The 15,025-nt window shown below is 41.9% G+C and overlaps 2 protein-coding genes across 4 annotated transcripts in view; both read right to left on the bottom strand.

The window, feature by feature from the left end:
* Positions 1 to 193: 193 nt before the first annotated feature.
* Positions 194 to 13,402, bottom strand: trim35-14 (tripartite motif containing 35-14). 3 transcript variants are annotated; one of them, XM_079654399.1, is made up of 3 exons: positions 12,831 to 13,402; positions 3,469 to 3,608; positions 194 to 3,373 (listed from the first exon to the last, which is right to left on the bottom strand). In XM_079654399.1, exon 3 carries the CDS (start codon positions 3,354 to 3,356, stop codon positions 1,971 to 1,973), a length of 1,386 nt encoding a protein of 461 aa, XP_079510525.1. In that variant the 5' UTR covers positions 3,357 to 3,373; positions 3,469 to 3,608; positions 12,831 to 13,402; the 3' UTR covers positions 194 to 1,970. The 3 variants fall into 3 exon arrangements, with proteins under 3 accessions (XP_079510525.1, XP_079510527.1, XP_079510526.1); XM_079654401.1 differs by having other exon boundaries at positions 12,965 to 13,402; XM_079654400.1 differs by lacking the exon at positions 12,831 to 13,402 and having other exon boundaries at positions 3,469 to 4,022.
* Positions 13,403 to 13,574: 172 nt separating this feature from the next.
* The window catches only part of LOC307022805 (nuclear factor 7, brain-like), a gene marked incomplete at its 5' end in the record, with an annotated part of 2,097 nt that continues 646 nt past the window's right edge, over positions 13,575 to 15,025 (bottom strand). The window contains one exon of the mRNA XM_079655697.1: positions 13,575 to 15,023. Within this exon, the coding sequence (XP_079511823.1) occupies positions 13,762 to 15,023 (1,262 nt within the window). The 3' untranslated portion in view covers positions 13,575 to 13,761. The remainder of the gene's footprint in view (positions 15,024 to 15,025) is intronic.

The following is a 15,025-nucleotide window of genomic DNA, read 5'->3' as shown; positions in this document are numbered from 1 at the left end:
TCCTCGCTGTAAATGATTTGTAAAGTCTCTCAACATGTCTTTATGAAGATATTGCTATGTCATAGTACACCTTTTTCTTCAAATTTAAATGATTTTAGCAGTAAATATGTGATAAAAAACGTATCTAGATTTTTTTAAATGTACACGCATTGCATATTTTCCGGTTAGCAAAACATATCACACAGTCAAAGAATGAAATGTAATTTGGTGAACATAGTTTATTTGACGATAGAATATGACATTCCCATTGGGTTGCAGTACATTTGAGACTTCTGGGCACTGTTTGTCAAAAGGGATTTTATTTTGAAACTCACATCCGGAAGTCCTCCTCTGCATTCTGTATTTCCTTCTTTAACAAAGGCAGATTAAAGTGAGTCCCCTGGGTTTAAAGTGAAGGCCATTAGAGAAAGTCAAAAACCACTTCAAAGTAAAAAAGGAAATAAAAAATAACTTTGTTCTAACATTCAAACAAGGACGCTAACAAATGCATTTAACAAGCTAAAAAACAGCAACGCAATCGCCCCTTTTTTTTGACAGATGTCACATAATCCATGCTTTAGATTAAACCCAGTGTTAAATAGATTATGCACACTTTAATTTCCATCTATTTTAATCTATTTAGACCCCCTAGAGAGATATCAAATGGATTCATTTTTGAGATCCATGTTTATATATATATTTAATCTTTCTCATTTTTATTCTTGTGGACATTTAAAAAGGGCAGCATTTGGGGTAAATCTTCAGAGAGTGCAGTTGAGCGTGCAGTCGCCCCTGCTGCTAATTCGAGGGTCCGGACGGGGCACAATGGAGGCTTTGTTGCTGGAGAATTTTTCTGAGAAGTAATCCTTGACACTGGGCCATTCAGGGGCCGAACCTTTTGTTTCATAAGTCCCTGAATGTTACAGTAGGCCTCGGTGCATTACGACAACTTAAAGTGTGCAGCATTGAGTAAACGCTGGATGTGAGGGCTGTGTTTTAAGGGCGGTGTTTTAGACCGCTCGGCCAACCAGACTACTATTGGTCATTTTCTGAATATATTGAAACAATGAATTGGGTTTCTACCGCCATAGCAGACATAAACGTCCATGAATTTGAACCAATGACCTGCTCCAGTTCAAAATGAGACCAAACATCGCTTTGGATTACAGTTTCTGAGGCTTGTTTATAGACTATTCACAAAATGTATTTTATTGTGTTACCCTACCACCAAAACAAGAAAAGTAAAAATCTAGAAGTTACATAAGGGTATAAAACATTCAATAAAAAAAAAATTCTGTCAACTTTTTCATCACCACAACCATTGGAGGATATTTTTGAGGTAAACAGTCATAAATGAGAAGGACAAATATAAGTTTGCTGGTTTTAATAGAATTCAAGATACTTACAAACAGACACATTATCTTCCCTCTGGATAAGAACAGGCAGAGAAAACAAAATACACACACACACACACACACACACACACACACACACACACACACACACACACACACACACACACACACACACACACACACACACACACACACACACACACACACACACACACACACACACACACACACACACACACACACACACACACACACACTCACTCAGAGTGTGAGTGTGTCAGTCATGTTGTACTGATGGACTCATTAAGTGTTTAAATGACTTATAAGTGACTGATCAATCTGACTGACAGACTGTCTATCTGTTCATCTGACCGGATAATTATCTGTGTGTGTGTGTGTGTGTGTGTGTGTGTGTGTGTGTGTGTGTGTGTGTGTGTGTGTGTGTGTGTGTGTGTGTGTGTGTGTGTGTGTGTGTGTGTGTGTGTGTGTGTGTGATGGTTGGCAGGGTTCACTGGTTGTCTGAGTGAGCTGTTAAACACGGTGTTGGAATGAGCAGGCGGACAGGAGGTGCTGCAGAGGTCAGTGAATTATCCCTTTAAGAGATAAACATCAAATATATAATGATCCTGTTCATCTCTACCTGCTCTGATCCACTGTCACACACACCTTCAGTGGTAATATCTTCACTTCCGCCCCAGTGAAAATGTATGGAAACATCCTCTCAGTGAAAGTGTGTGTGAAGGTGTGTATGAGTGTGTTAGTGTCAGGATCAGAGAACGACAACTTTCCTCTGTTCCAGTCCAGATCCACTCTGACCCTCTGGAGCTTCTTCTTCAGGCTGAGAGGAGTGTCTGGTGCTGATGGTGACCATGCTGAGTATTTACCTTTATAGAAACGTATTCTCCATGATCCAGACTCTATGCTTCCCTTCCTCTGGACAGACTCTGCTAACACACCCAGAAACCAGCATGTACTGCCTGTAACCTGGACATCCCAGCTGTGAGTCCCTGAGTCAAATCCCTCAGAGCCCAGGACAATGAAGTGATCATCAAACCTCTCTGGATTATCAGGAAGTTCCTGTCTCCCTCCTCCTCTCACTCTGGTCAGACCTTCAGACAGGATGAGTAATGGATGAGCAGTGTTTGGGTCCAGGATGACAGGAGAGTAGGACACCATGTCCTTCATCTTGCTCCAGATGTTGAAGCTGAGGTTGCCCAGGTGTTTGGCCTGGTCTATCAGAGCTCCTGAGGGCAGCTGTGGAGCCTCCAGCAGGGGGCGCTGCAGCCTCTCCACTGCAGCCTTGTAGTTGTGCAGGAAGGAGACGTCTTCAGCTCTCAGCTCCTCCTCTGTGGCTCTGACTGTGTGTGAAAGAGCTGCTATCTCTCTGCTCACAGCCTCCATCTTCTCCTCCATCATCCTCCTCTTCTGCTCCTCTTCCTCCCTCAGTGCAGCCATCCTGGCCTCCTCTTCCTCTTCTAGAAACTGGTGAAGCTTCTTGAACTGCTCCTTAATCTGCGTCTCTGTGTGCTGAGCCTGGACCTTCGTGTGTCCTGCTGTTTGATCAAACTTCACTTTAACTTCTTCAAAGAGCTTCAGTTTCTCCTGAAAGGGCTGCAGAGCTTTCTGGAGCTCCTCTCTGAGATCCTGAGCAGCTTCATCCACGGGTCTGAATCTGTGGTTGGTGTGTGTTCTTGAATCTCTGCAGACGACACACGCTGGCTGCTGATGGTCCAGACAGAAGAGTCTGAGTTTCTCAGAGTGCAGACTGCAGAGAGCCTCTGGAGGTCTCTGACCTCTCTCCAGTAAGAAGGTCTCACACAGGTTCTTTAAAGCCAGGTTACAGGGAGGTTCTATCTCTGAATGTTTTGTCTTACAGACTGGACACTCCTTTACTTCTCTCCCCGTCCACCAGGTCTTCAGACAGGCTTTACAGAAGCTGTGGCTACAGGACAGAACAACAGGATCTCTAAAGACGTCCTTACAGACCGGACAGCAGAGGTCTTCCTCTAACCTGGAAGCCATGTTGTCTCTGAGTGAAGCTGAAACACAGCAGACAGGAAGTACAGTCAGTCACGGCTCCCCTCCCCCTCCTCTACTGACTGAAATTCACTGTGAGTGATGTTTGGAGACTCACCTTCAGGGGGTGGAGGGTCCGCAGGTTGAAGCAGCAGGGCTGTAGTTTCCACTTTTCTCTCCTGTAGCTGAACTCAGAGGAGGTTGTTAGTTCGGTCTGAAGGTGAATGTGATCGTCTGTTTTTCAGTCCGTCTGTCTCTCTGCAGTGAGGAAGAGGAACAAACTGTTTCCTGGTTTGTCTCAGTGAGTCAGTGAGGGAGGAGTTCTGTCACGCCTCCTCTGCTGAACTCTGTCTCCTCTCATGTGACACAGGGAGTGTCTCATCATTGAAGCTCCAGGTTTTAGTTCAGATTGTAATAATCAACATTCTTCATTAGAGAGACTAAACAGCTGAGGACACTGAATCACATTTCTTGTCGCTTATGGCTCGGGGTCATCTACACCCCAAGAAGGATGTGTTCCAGGTGTCCCACAACAATAACTATCTCTGATCGAGAGTTGCCCGGTCATAAACTGGTAACAACAACAACAACAACAACTTGCTAGGGCAGCCCCTCCTTAAGGGAGATAACGGCTGCTCAAGGCTGGTCAGCGGCGTCAGAGGGCGAAAGGTAAACATGCAGGAAGAATTATTCCCTGACACTAAGGAATATAAATGAAGCTTTGTTAAATAAAGGGTACATTTTATTTTTGATATTGTCTGTTAATATTTGTGTTGTTTTATCAGAAATATGACTTCAATCTCCAACAAAACAACAAAAATGGATAATAATCAGATAGAATGCAAAAAAAAAAATACGAGACTCTCAGATAGTTTTTGGGGATTATAACGAGTTTCCAGAGGTTTTTGGATGTGAGTTTTAATAACCTTCAAGGAGTCGTAGGATGTTTTGAAATGATTGAGCTTCCATGAGTTTTGAGATTAGAATTTGGTGACTATAAATGAGTTTCTGTGAGATATTTGGGAGTTTCTTGGGAGGTGTGTGTGTGTGTGTGTGTGTGTGTGTGTGTGTGTGTGTGTGTGTGTGTGTGTGTGTTTACACTGTTTTCTCAAACAAAACCCATGCAGTCTTGTCACACAAGCTCACGTACAAACTCTGATGTGTTTCAGACTGAAGCCAGTCAATACACATTATTTAGACATGGGTTGCCACACACACACACACACACACACACACACACACACACACACACACACACACACACACACACACACACACACACACACACACACACACACACACACACACACACACACACACACACACACACACACACACACACACACACACATCAATCTACCTGCTCTTTGTTTTACAGCCCTCTGCAGGAACCATATTTGAAACACACACACAGTCTGTGATGAACAGGCTCACCAGGCGAGACCCTGAATATTTGTTGTAAAACTGCAGACATTTCCAATACTCTGGCTTAAATGTCTGCAAACCGTCTGTATGGTTAGAGAAACAATGTGTTATTGGCAGTGATTGATGTGTCATGGCTCTTAGGATGGCAATAACGGTCGCTCCACCACTTTGTTTTAGACAGAAATATCTCAAATGACCATGACCGTAGCTAGTGGGTTGCAGCATAGCTGAGAGTCTGTTTTTAAATGGGAGCAAATCCTGGCTTTTTGATTTCAGAATCAGAAACGGGTTTATTGCCAGGTAGGTTCACACATACGAGGAATTTGATTTGATGTCATGATTTGATGTCATGCCATATAAAACAAAAAATCTTGAAGCACACTTTAATAAAATATAGTTAAATAACAGTGAGTTATAGAATATAATCTATGAAATATGAAATAAGAATATGTGCAGTCAGCAGTATTGAACATTGTGTGCATTAATGTAATGCATATAGAGTCTATGTTGTGTCAGAGGTAAAGTGTCAGTGGGGGGTGGGCCTTGTTTAAGAGGCCGGTAGCAGAGGTGAAGAAACTGTTCAGGTGGCGAGAGGTTTTGGTCCTGATGGAGCGCAGCCTCCTGCCAGAGGGGAGGGGGCTGAACAGTTTGTGCCCAGGGTGGGAGGGGTCGGCCACTATCTCTGCAGAGCGGATGGTACGCTGCAGCCGGCCCTTATCCTTGGCTGTGGCTGCGACGTACCAGATGGTGATGGAGGAGGTGAGGATGGACTCCATGATAGAAGTTCACCATCATTGTCTTTGGCAGGTTGCATTTCTTCAGCTTCATGGACTTTAATTGAATATTTGGGACAAGACTGATTCTCAGGAGTGGGATTTGAACCCAATTCAATTGGGTCAACAAATCTGTTTCTTGGATAAACTAGACATGCTTTATAATAGGCAGGTTTAAGACACTAAATAATCACATTTCCTTTCTCCTTTGGTGCAGACTGATGTGTTTCTTAGATTACTTAAAGAAAGTGCCCTAAAATGTTTTCAGACGTTTATGGTCGACTGACTTTTTCTCAAGAACCACCAGCAGTTCAAGGTTTTCTCCTATTCTGAGAAAGATTTCAACATCTACAGGACAGATGGGCACTTATTTTGAAACAAGGTTTACTAATGATCAAATTTGGTACGTAAAAATCTGGTTAAAAAGCTGTCAGGAGTGGGATTTGAACCCACGCCTCCAATTGGAGACCAGAAGTCCCTTTGAACAGGAAGGAGTCGATCCTTGAGTCTGGCGCCTTAGACCGCTCGGCCATCCTGACTACTGCTTTGACTATTTTCTGTCTCAGATATGGCAAAATTGTTTATAATTGGGAGGTTTAATTCACTAAATAATCAATGATTCTTTGGTACCAAAATCTCTGTTTCAATCACTATTGGGTGTTTCTCAATGTCGAGGATGCTTGCTTGGTAGCACATGTCTTCCGAGTCACTTGCTTCAGAAGCGAGGCAAGAATCCTTCCTGGCATTCGGAAAACGAAGAGTGGAACAGGCGAGCAAGTGTGCCGGTGTGCGTCATATGAGAGACCCCGCCTTACATTTTCCTCCACAGATTTGGGGAAATTGGTCCGTGCGCAAAGCATTGTGGGGATTTTAAGAACGTGGAGTCTACACATGTGCAGCCTCGAAATTTCTCGCTACCAAGTACGCCGGGCTCGGTAGAATTCCAAGTATGCTGGACACATTGGAACAGTCCTTCGGCGGGACTCGATGACGTAGTATGCTGGAAATAGTAGCTCTGGAGCAGCTTTACTCGACATTGAGAAATACCCATTGTCAACATTGGCCTGGGTGGGGCTAACCAAAAATGCACCGTCCATTGAGAACATCATATTTACATACAATGCCATGTCTTTTTATGCTGCTGCAACGCAAACATCTCCCAAATTGGGATGAATAAAGTACTTCTTATCTTACTTAAATATCTGATACCAGACAAAACTACAGTTACTAATCTACTTGGTTTTTCATTTATACAGGCAATTAGAAAATGACAAATATGATATAATTACTTACAACTTTAACCAGATTTGGTCTTTAAAGCGGTAACATCATTGCCTATTGAAGATCGTGATCGTTGTTCTCACGTCCATGAGGAAGTTAAAAAGAGACAATGTAGTCTAAAAAAGTTTCAAAATGGGTAATTTAATAAAGTAACATGGTTTTGAAACAAACAGAGAAAATCAGGAACACAGCGCTATGTTCGTGAGGGAGGGAGGGAGGGAGGGAAGTAGAGAGAGCAATTCTCCGTGAAGTGAGCTAATATCCAATTCCTGGCTCCTCCTCTCAGTGGCGGCTCTGACGAAAGGGGGTCCTCCCTCCTCGAGTTCTTCTGTGTCTGATATCGTTTAAATCAGAGGATTTAGACGTTGTGTGTTCATTGTATAACTCCACACGCCTTTTCTCCTCGTATTCTCATTCATGACTTTTTATCTAATGCATTTTAACGGCTGTAATCATTGCTAGCGTGAAACCGGAAGTGACGTCATTGTAAACAACGGAGACGCCTTTTTCAAAAAAGCTTTTCAAAATAAAACTACATTAATTTAACATTCAGCAATAACGTTAGCCACAAGCTAATGCTAACCAGAAATTAAGTATTTTCAGAATAAAACAGTTTTAAGCTTACAGTATTTTTAAACTAAATTACGTCATTTAAACATTTTATTTTCTTACACTCTATAAATGGAGAAAACTGAGTTCTACATTCAAGGCGATACACCTGAAACGATCATCTCTCTAACATCAAACGTCTTAATCTATTTTGTTTGACGTTTGTTTTCTGTTGTTTCTTCAGATATCTCTTTATCTCTCGTCGTCACACACACAGCCTTAAGAGCAATCTGCCCTCACTCGCAGTGTAATTTTTACCTATGACCTTTGACCCTGTGTGTCTGCTGACCTTCACACACACCAGAGGGTCAGTTCAATCATCCATGGACCACACATTCCTGCTAAATGCATGAATATCTATTTTCAATTATCTTTGTAGTGGTCAGAACGACACAGCACACTCGTTAAAAACAATCTGTGAAACCAAGAACCATCAAATCACTTTCCTGTGAGAAGAAATACATGTTTTTAATTGCATGTACTGTTCATGATTAGTTAAAGAATCAACATTTAACCGACATCTCTTGTCAATTGAAGGAGAAAGATGGAAAGAAGATGGAACAAAATCCATGTGCTCTACAAAGCCAATACATCATTTAAATGGAATATGTATGCCAAGAAAAATAAAGTATTTCTGAACTCCATGGACCCTTCAGCTGCTGCATTATAACAAATGCATTGTATGCAGCATGTCATCATTCAAACAGACAAACCATTATTTAAATTCTAAAAGGGGTTTCAAGGTTTCCAACAAACCCACAGACTTTAAGTCAGGCTGAACGTTGTTGAAATGTGTTTAAAATGCTGCAAAGAACATTGAGATTATACCACGCTATGCCGGGCTGCGGTGCGGTTTGATTTTCGATATTTCATTCAATGAAGAATGATAGGGCTTTGGAATAAGAATATACATACTTTATTGTTTTTACAGTCGGTAAAACAACGGATTTATGGAGATGTTGAATGAAGAGAATGGGACCTTAAATCCTTGATGACATTATGTACAGTTGTTAAAGTAAAATGCACGGTTGAAAGTTACTCAAATACATTTAGTCAGGAGAGGGATTTTAACCCACGCCTCCAATTGGAGACCTGAAGTCCCTTGGATCAGGAAGGAGTCGATCCTTGAGTCTGCATGGCGCCTTAGACCGCTCGGCCATCCAGACTACTATTGGTCATTTTCTGAATATATTGAAACAATGAATTGGGTTTTACCGCCATAGCAGACATAAACGTCCATCCATTTGAACCAATGACCTGCTCCAGTCAACACATCCTCACTCCCAGGTCGGCCTATGTTGACGTTATGTCAAGTCCCCTGTGTCGGCTTTTTCCAACACAAGGGGGGCGGCCCTTAGCGTACATTTTCAACTTTCCGGGATGTCCATAGGCTTCTATATAGCTCCCTAAATGTATGTTGTAGACGACTTGAGATCACGAGCGAATACCCGCAGATCCGTTCTCACTGCGTTTATCAACCTTTTTCTTACTCAATATCAAGCCACACTTATTGTTTTTACTTCTTTATTTTAATTGAATAATGTAGGACTTTTGTTGCCGTCAGTTATGGGGAGAGTAGGGGCTCAGAATACTGAAATCTGTTTCATCGTTTTTTCCTTCTAATTTTGTATTATTTTCTAAACCACACACTGTTATTTACTCAACAATAACACATAATTATCCTTGTGATTATTTATTTGTTTGATTAATAAACACAAGTTGGAGTCCGTCAGGACCGAGGGTCGGAGCAGCTCATAGTAGTTGCTTTAGAGAATTTTACACCCGGAAGTAAGAATTCTCTCCGCTTCGCTTGGGCAAACCCCCTGATAGTCCTCAAGCTCTGTGATTGGAGAGTGTGCTCCGAGGGTTACGCAGAGCGTTGAACAGCCCTTTGAAATGGGATGGAACCACGGCAGACTGTCCAAAACTGGATTTGAACGGGTCCACCCCATCCCCCCCTCCCCCACCCCGTCCCCAGAACTACACATGCTGGCTATTGTGTGTTTCGCAACATGTTTAACTTCTATGGCACGTCTCTGGGAATTGTAGTTTTAAAAGACGTTTTCTTATTTCCCATAATAAGAAGTTGCCAGTATTAAACTGTGTACATCCCTGGAGGTTTAGGGGATAGGAAACACTCAAATGTAAAACATATAATTAATAAATGGGTGAAAATTGCCTGTGCCCATAATGGGCAGCATTAATGTATACCCACATGACAGCTAAGGTCAGAAGAGCTTTATTTAAGAGCTGGTCTTATGTCTGTGACCCCTCCTCTTGTTAATTGATAAGCCTGAAACATGCACTTGTCAAGGTTCAGAGGCACATTTTGCAAATATGGCAGTAGCCATCGATCATCTTAAAATAAGATAAACTTTATTGATCCCAAGCTGGAAACATTTGCGTTACATCAGCATGTATAACAGTTGTAAATGTGCAGTGGTGTTTATTTGTAAATTATTTAGTATAATCACACAAATTCTGTGTTTTATATTTAATAATTCTGTGTTCTTTATTTATTGATTGATCAATACCTGACAAGGTCAGAGATGAAAAACTTGGGTCGCAGGTTCCTCAACAGTGCATTACAAGACATCTATCAATATGTGTGTATACCTCCACCATTAAACTTCGTATTCTGCACATTTCTTATACTCTCTACATACATCTTATAAGAGTATAATACTATGTATAATATCAGTTAAAATAAGTGCTTAAACATACAGTAGTTAACATTGCAGGAAAGCAATATACTAGTACTTTGTCAGGCTTAATATGTATACCCCCAAAGCTTTTTTCTTATTCAAAATAAGACCTTAACCTAAAGTATTCTTTAATGTTTAAATAAAGCCTTATTAGTTTGTCTGTCTGTGTCTCCTATTAATATCTAACAATACAAATAATACATTTCAATAACGTGCTTTAACCACCAGGTGTCCCTTTCTATCAGCTTTGCACCGTTATGGTGTAAATATACCAATATACTGATTGGATCAAATATAAAAGTCAGCCGAATTAGTATTGATACTGCAAGGAGACTTATATTGTGAAGAGAAATTGAATATTTTGTTTAATTGCTGATATATTTATGATCCACGTCAAATATTCAGTTTCGGCGGCAGCTCTTCTTGTTTGTCTAGAAGTCTTCTCATCAGGGCTCTATAAATAGCGAACTACGGCAGATATGTAATATTTAATGCAGCCAAGCCGTGTATTACAATGCCGTTATGTGATGACCTCCTAAGAGAAAAGCAAGCAAACTGGGAATAAAAATTATTTTAAAAAAATGTTTTCGTATTTCACATCAACAGGAAGTCCGGATAACTAAAATGTCCGTGCGGAACAATACCCCAACCCATAGATCCGTGCGTGAATAATGTCAATCACCACATTACACATATCCCTTCACATTTGAATTTGAATTTACATTAAAGTATTTCGTGAGGCCTTCTAAAATGTTTTAAAATATAATTAGGGTTGTAGTTGAAGAGTTTGTAAATTATTGTGTTGTCAGGGAACACACTCAAACATCCAATCACAGAGCTTGAGGAATATCACGGGGTTTGTCAAGCGAAGCAGACGGAATACTTACTTCCGGGTGTAAAATTCTCTAAAGCAACTACTATGAGCTGCTCCGACCCGCGGTCCTGACGGACTCCAACTTGTGTTTATTAATCAAACAAATAAATAAACAGAAGGATAATGATGTGTTATTGTTGAGTAAATAACAGTGTGTGGTTTAGAAAAGAATACAAAATTAGAAGGAAAAAACGATGAAACAGATTTCAGTATTCTGAGCCCTTACTCTCCCCATAACTGACGGCAACAAAAGTCCTACATTATTCAATTAAAATAAAGAAGTAAAAACAATAAGTGTGGCTTGATATTGAGTAAGAAAAAGGTTGATAAACGCTATGAGAATGGATCTGCGGGTATTCGCTTGTGATCTCAAGTTGCCTACAACATAGGCTACGTTTAGGGAGCTATATAGAAGCCTGTGGACATCCCGGAAAGTGCCGCCCCCTTGCGTTGAAAAAAGCCGACACGGCCGCCCCCCTCTTGCGTTGGAAATAGCCGACACACGGGACTTGACATAACGTCAACATAGGCCGACCTGGGAGTGAGGATGTGTTGCTCCAGTTCAAAATGAGGCCAAACATCGCTTTGGATTACAGTTTCTGAGGCTTGTTTTTAGCCTAGACTATTCACAAAATGTATTTTTCCTACCACCAAAACCAGAAAAGTAAGAATCTAGCAGTTACATAAGGGTATAAAACATTAAATAACATAATTTTTTTGTCAACTTTTTCATCACCACAACCATTGGAGGATATTGTTGAGGTAAACAGTGATAGCTTTGTTCGTTATTCTCGCGTCCAGGAGAGAAGCTTTAAAATAAAGAGACTAATGGAGTCTCTGAGAAGGTTCAAATGGGTACTTTAATTAAAATGGCACGGTAATGTTACAAGCAGAAGATGGTTCAGAGAGAGAGAGAAAAGCTCCCTCTCGTAGTGCCGGTGTAGGTACCATATGTGTTCGGCCTACTATATGTGTTCGGGGTCAGTCGTTTACTAATGACGTCACGCATTGGCTGTACGGCAACCCAAGAGGACATTTTACACGGCCAAATTTCCGAATTTATTGAAACTCCAGACTCAACGTAAGAGCTTGAGCCTCTTTGGGGGGTGCTAACCTTTAAACATACACTTCATTGGGGGGGGTGGGCGGATTTCGGTGTATTCACGGCATTCATTTAGTTATTCTATAGTATTGTTGTTTTAGAGTTATTTGTTAATGTAACCCAACTTGTGTTCTTTGAAATTGAAAAGGATATTGCATTGTGTTTGTTACTTTCGTTGCAGTTGTATATGTCTTAAGTGTAATTTGGCTTGGCTTGACAAGCTTTTATTTTGAAGGAGAGGTAGCGCTGTTGACAGGAAGTTGTTGTTGCTTTGGAAACAACGTGACGGAGATTAACGGAAAAAAGTAATATCTACATATAAAGACGGAGAAAGTTAACAATAACGTTTATGGTTAAGTGTTAGCACCCCCCGAACAAGCTCTTACGTTGATATTGGAGTTTTCAATAAATTCAATTTTGAAAAAAAAACAGGGAAAAAACGAAAAAACAAACAAAACGAATATCCGAATAACGACATTGAAACTCGAATAGTACTCCGACGAACAAATATTCTGATATTCGGGTACAGCCCTAGTATGTATAAATAATACTAGTGACAGTGACGTGAGCAGTTATGTGGAGATGTGACATGCGATTACCGTACAGCCAATCACAATTCGGGACGTCATTGGTAAGCGACGGACCCCGAACACATATGGTAGGCCGAACACATATGGTACTGACACCGGCCGACCAGAAGAGTCTCTCCACCTTCGTCTTTCCCGCTTGCTGGCTGTTCGCTCCTCCTCTCTGGCGGCTGTGGTGACGTAGGGGACTTCCCCCTCGGTCTTCTGTATCCGATATTGCGTTAAACAGAGGATTTCGACATTTTACATTCATCTTACTTCCACATGCCTTTTCTCCTCCTTATCTCTTTCATAACTTGATATGTAATACATGTTAACGGCGTCAACGGCCACTTTAATGATACTAATGGACGGTAGTCCCGGATGTCGTCATGAAGGATTTTCAGAATAAAAGCTTGGTATTAAGATTGTGCGAGAACTTCCGTTTTTTTTCAGAATAAAATAGCATTTAAACTGACGGTATGTTTTAACTAAATGATGCCATAAAACATTGATTTTAATTTCTAACAACAGTCATAAATGAGAACGAAAAATATAAGTCTGCTGGTTTTAATATAATTCAAGATACAAACAGACACATTATTTCCCCTCAGGATAAGAACAGGCATATAAAACAATACACACACACACACACACACACACAAACACACACACACACACACACACACACACACACACACACACACACACACTCACTCAAAGTGCAAGTACCACCGTTTGTCAGTCATTTTGTACTGATGAACTCATTAAGTGTTTAAAGGACTTATAAGTGACTGATCAATCTGGCTGACAGACTGTCTATCTGTTCATCTGACCGGATAATTATCTATCTCTGTGTGTGTGTGTGTGTGTGTGTGTGTGTGTGTGTGTGTGTGTGTGTGTGTGTGTGTGTGTGTGTGTGTGTGTGTGTGTGATCGTTGGCAGGGTTCACTGGTTGTCTGAGTGAGCTGTTAAACACGGTGTTGGAATGAGCAGGCGGACAGGAGGTGCTTCAGAGGTCAGTGAATTATCCCTTTAAGAGATAAACATCAAATATATAATGATCCTGTTCATCTCTACCTGCTCTGATCCACTGTCACACACACCTTCAGCGGTAATATCTTCACTTCCTCCACAGTGAAAATGAATGGAAACATCCTCTCAGTGAAATTGTGAGTGAAGGTGTGTATGAGTGTGTTAGTGTCAAGATCAGAGAACGACAGCTTTCCTCTGTTCCAGTCCAGATCCACTCTGACCCTCTGGAGGCCCTTCAGGCTGAGAGGAGTGAGTGGTGCTGATGGTGACCATGCTGAGTATTTACCTTCATAGAAACATATTCTCCATAATCCAGACTCTATGTCTCCCTTCCTCTGGGCAGACTCTGCTAACACACCCAGTAACCAGAATGTAGTGCCTGTAACCTGGACATCCCAGCTGTGAGTCCCTGAGTCAAAGCCCTCAGATCCCAGGACAATGCCGTGTTTATCAAACCTCTCTGGATTATCAGGAAGTTCCTGTCTCCCTCCTAGTCTCACTCTGGTCAGATCTTCAGACAGGATGAGTTGTGGATGAGCAGTGTTTGGGTCCAGGATGAGAGGAGAGTAGGACACCATGTCCTTCATCTTGCTCCAGATGTTGAAGCTGAGGTTGCCCAGGTGTTTGGCCTGGTCTATCAGAGCTCCTGAGGGCAGCTGTGGATCCTCCAGCAGGGGGCGCTGCAGCCTCTCCACTGCAGCCTTGTAGCTGAGCAGGAAGGAGACGTCTTCAGCTCTCAGCTCCTCCTCTGTGGCTCTGACTGTGAGTGAAAGAGCTGCTATCTCTCTGCTCACAGCCTCCATCTTCTCCTCCATCATCCTCCTCTTCTGCTCCTCTTCCTCCCTCAGTGCAGCCATCCTGGCCTCCTCTTCCTCTTCTAGAAACTGGTGAAGCTTCTTGAACTGCTTCTTAATCTGCGTCTCTGTGTGTTGAGCCTGGACCTTCATGTGTCCTGCTGTTTGATCAAACGTCACTTTAACTTCTTCAAAGAGCTTCAGTTTCTCCTGAAAGGGCTGCAGAGACTTCTGGAGCTCCTCTCTGAGATCCTGAGCAGCTTCATCCATGGGTCTGAATCTGTGGTTGGTGTGTGTTCTTGAGTCTCTGCAGACGAGACACGCTGGCTGCTGATGGTCCAGACAGAAGAGTCTGAGTCTCTCAGAGTGCAGACTGCAGAGATTCTCTGGAGGTCTCTGATCTCTCTCCAGTAAGAAGGTCTCACTCAGGTTCTTTAAAGCCAGGTTACAGGGAGGATTCCTTCTTGAAGATTCTGTCTTACAGACTGGACACTCTCGTGATGGTTTCTCT

The sequence above is a fragment of the Notothenia rossii genome, assembly GCF_949606895.1.
Source record: "Notothenia rossii genome assembly, chromosome: 10".
NCBI lineage: Eukaryota > Metazoa > Chordata > Actinopteri > Perciformes > Nototheniidae > Notothenia > Notothenia rossii.
Note: the sequence above shows the minus strand (reverse complement) of the source record. Positions and strands in the feature narration are given on the sequence as shown.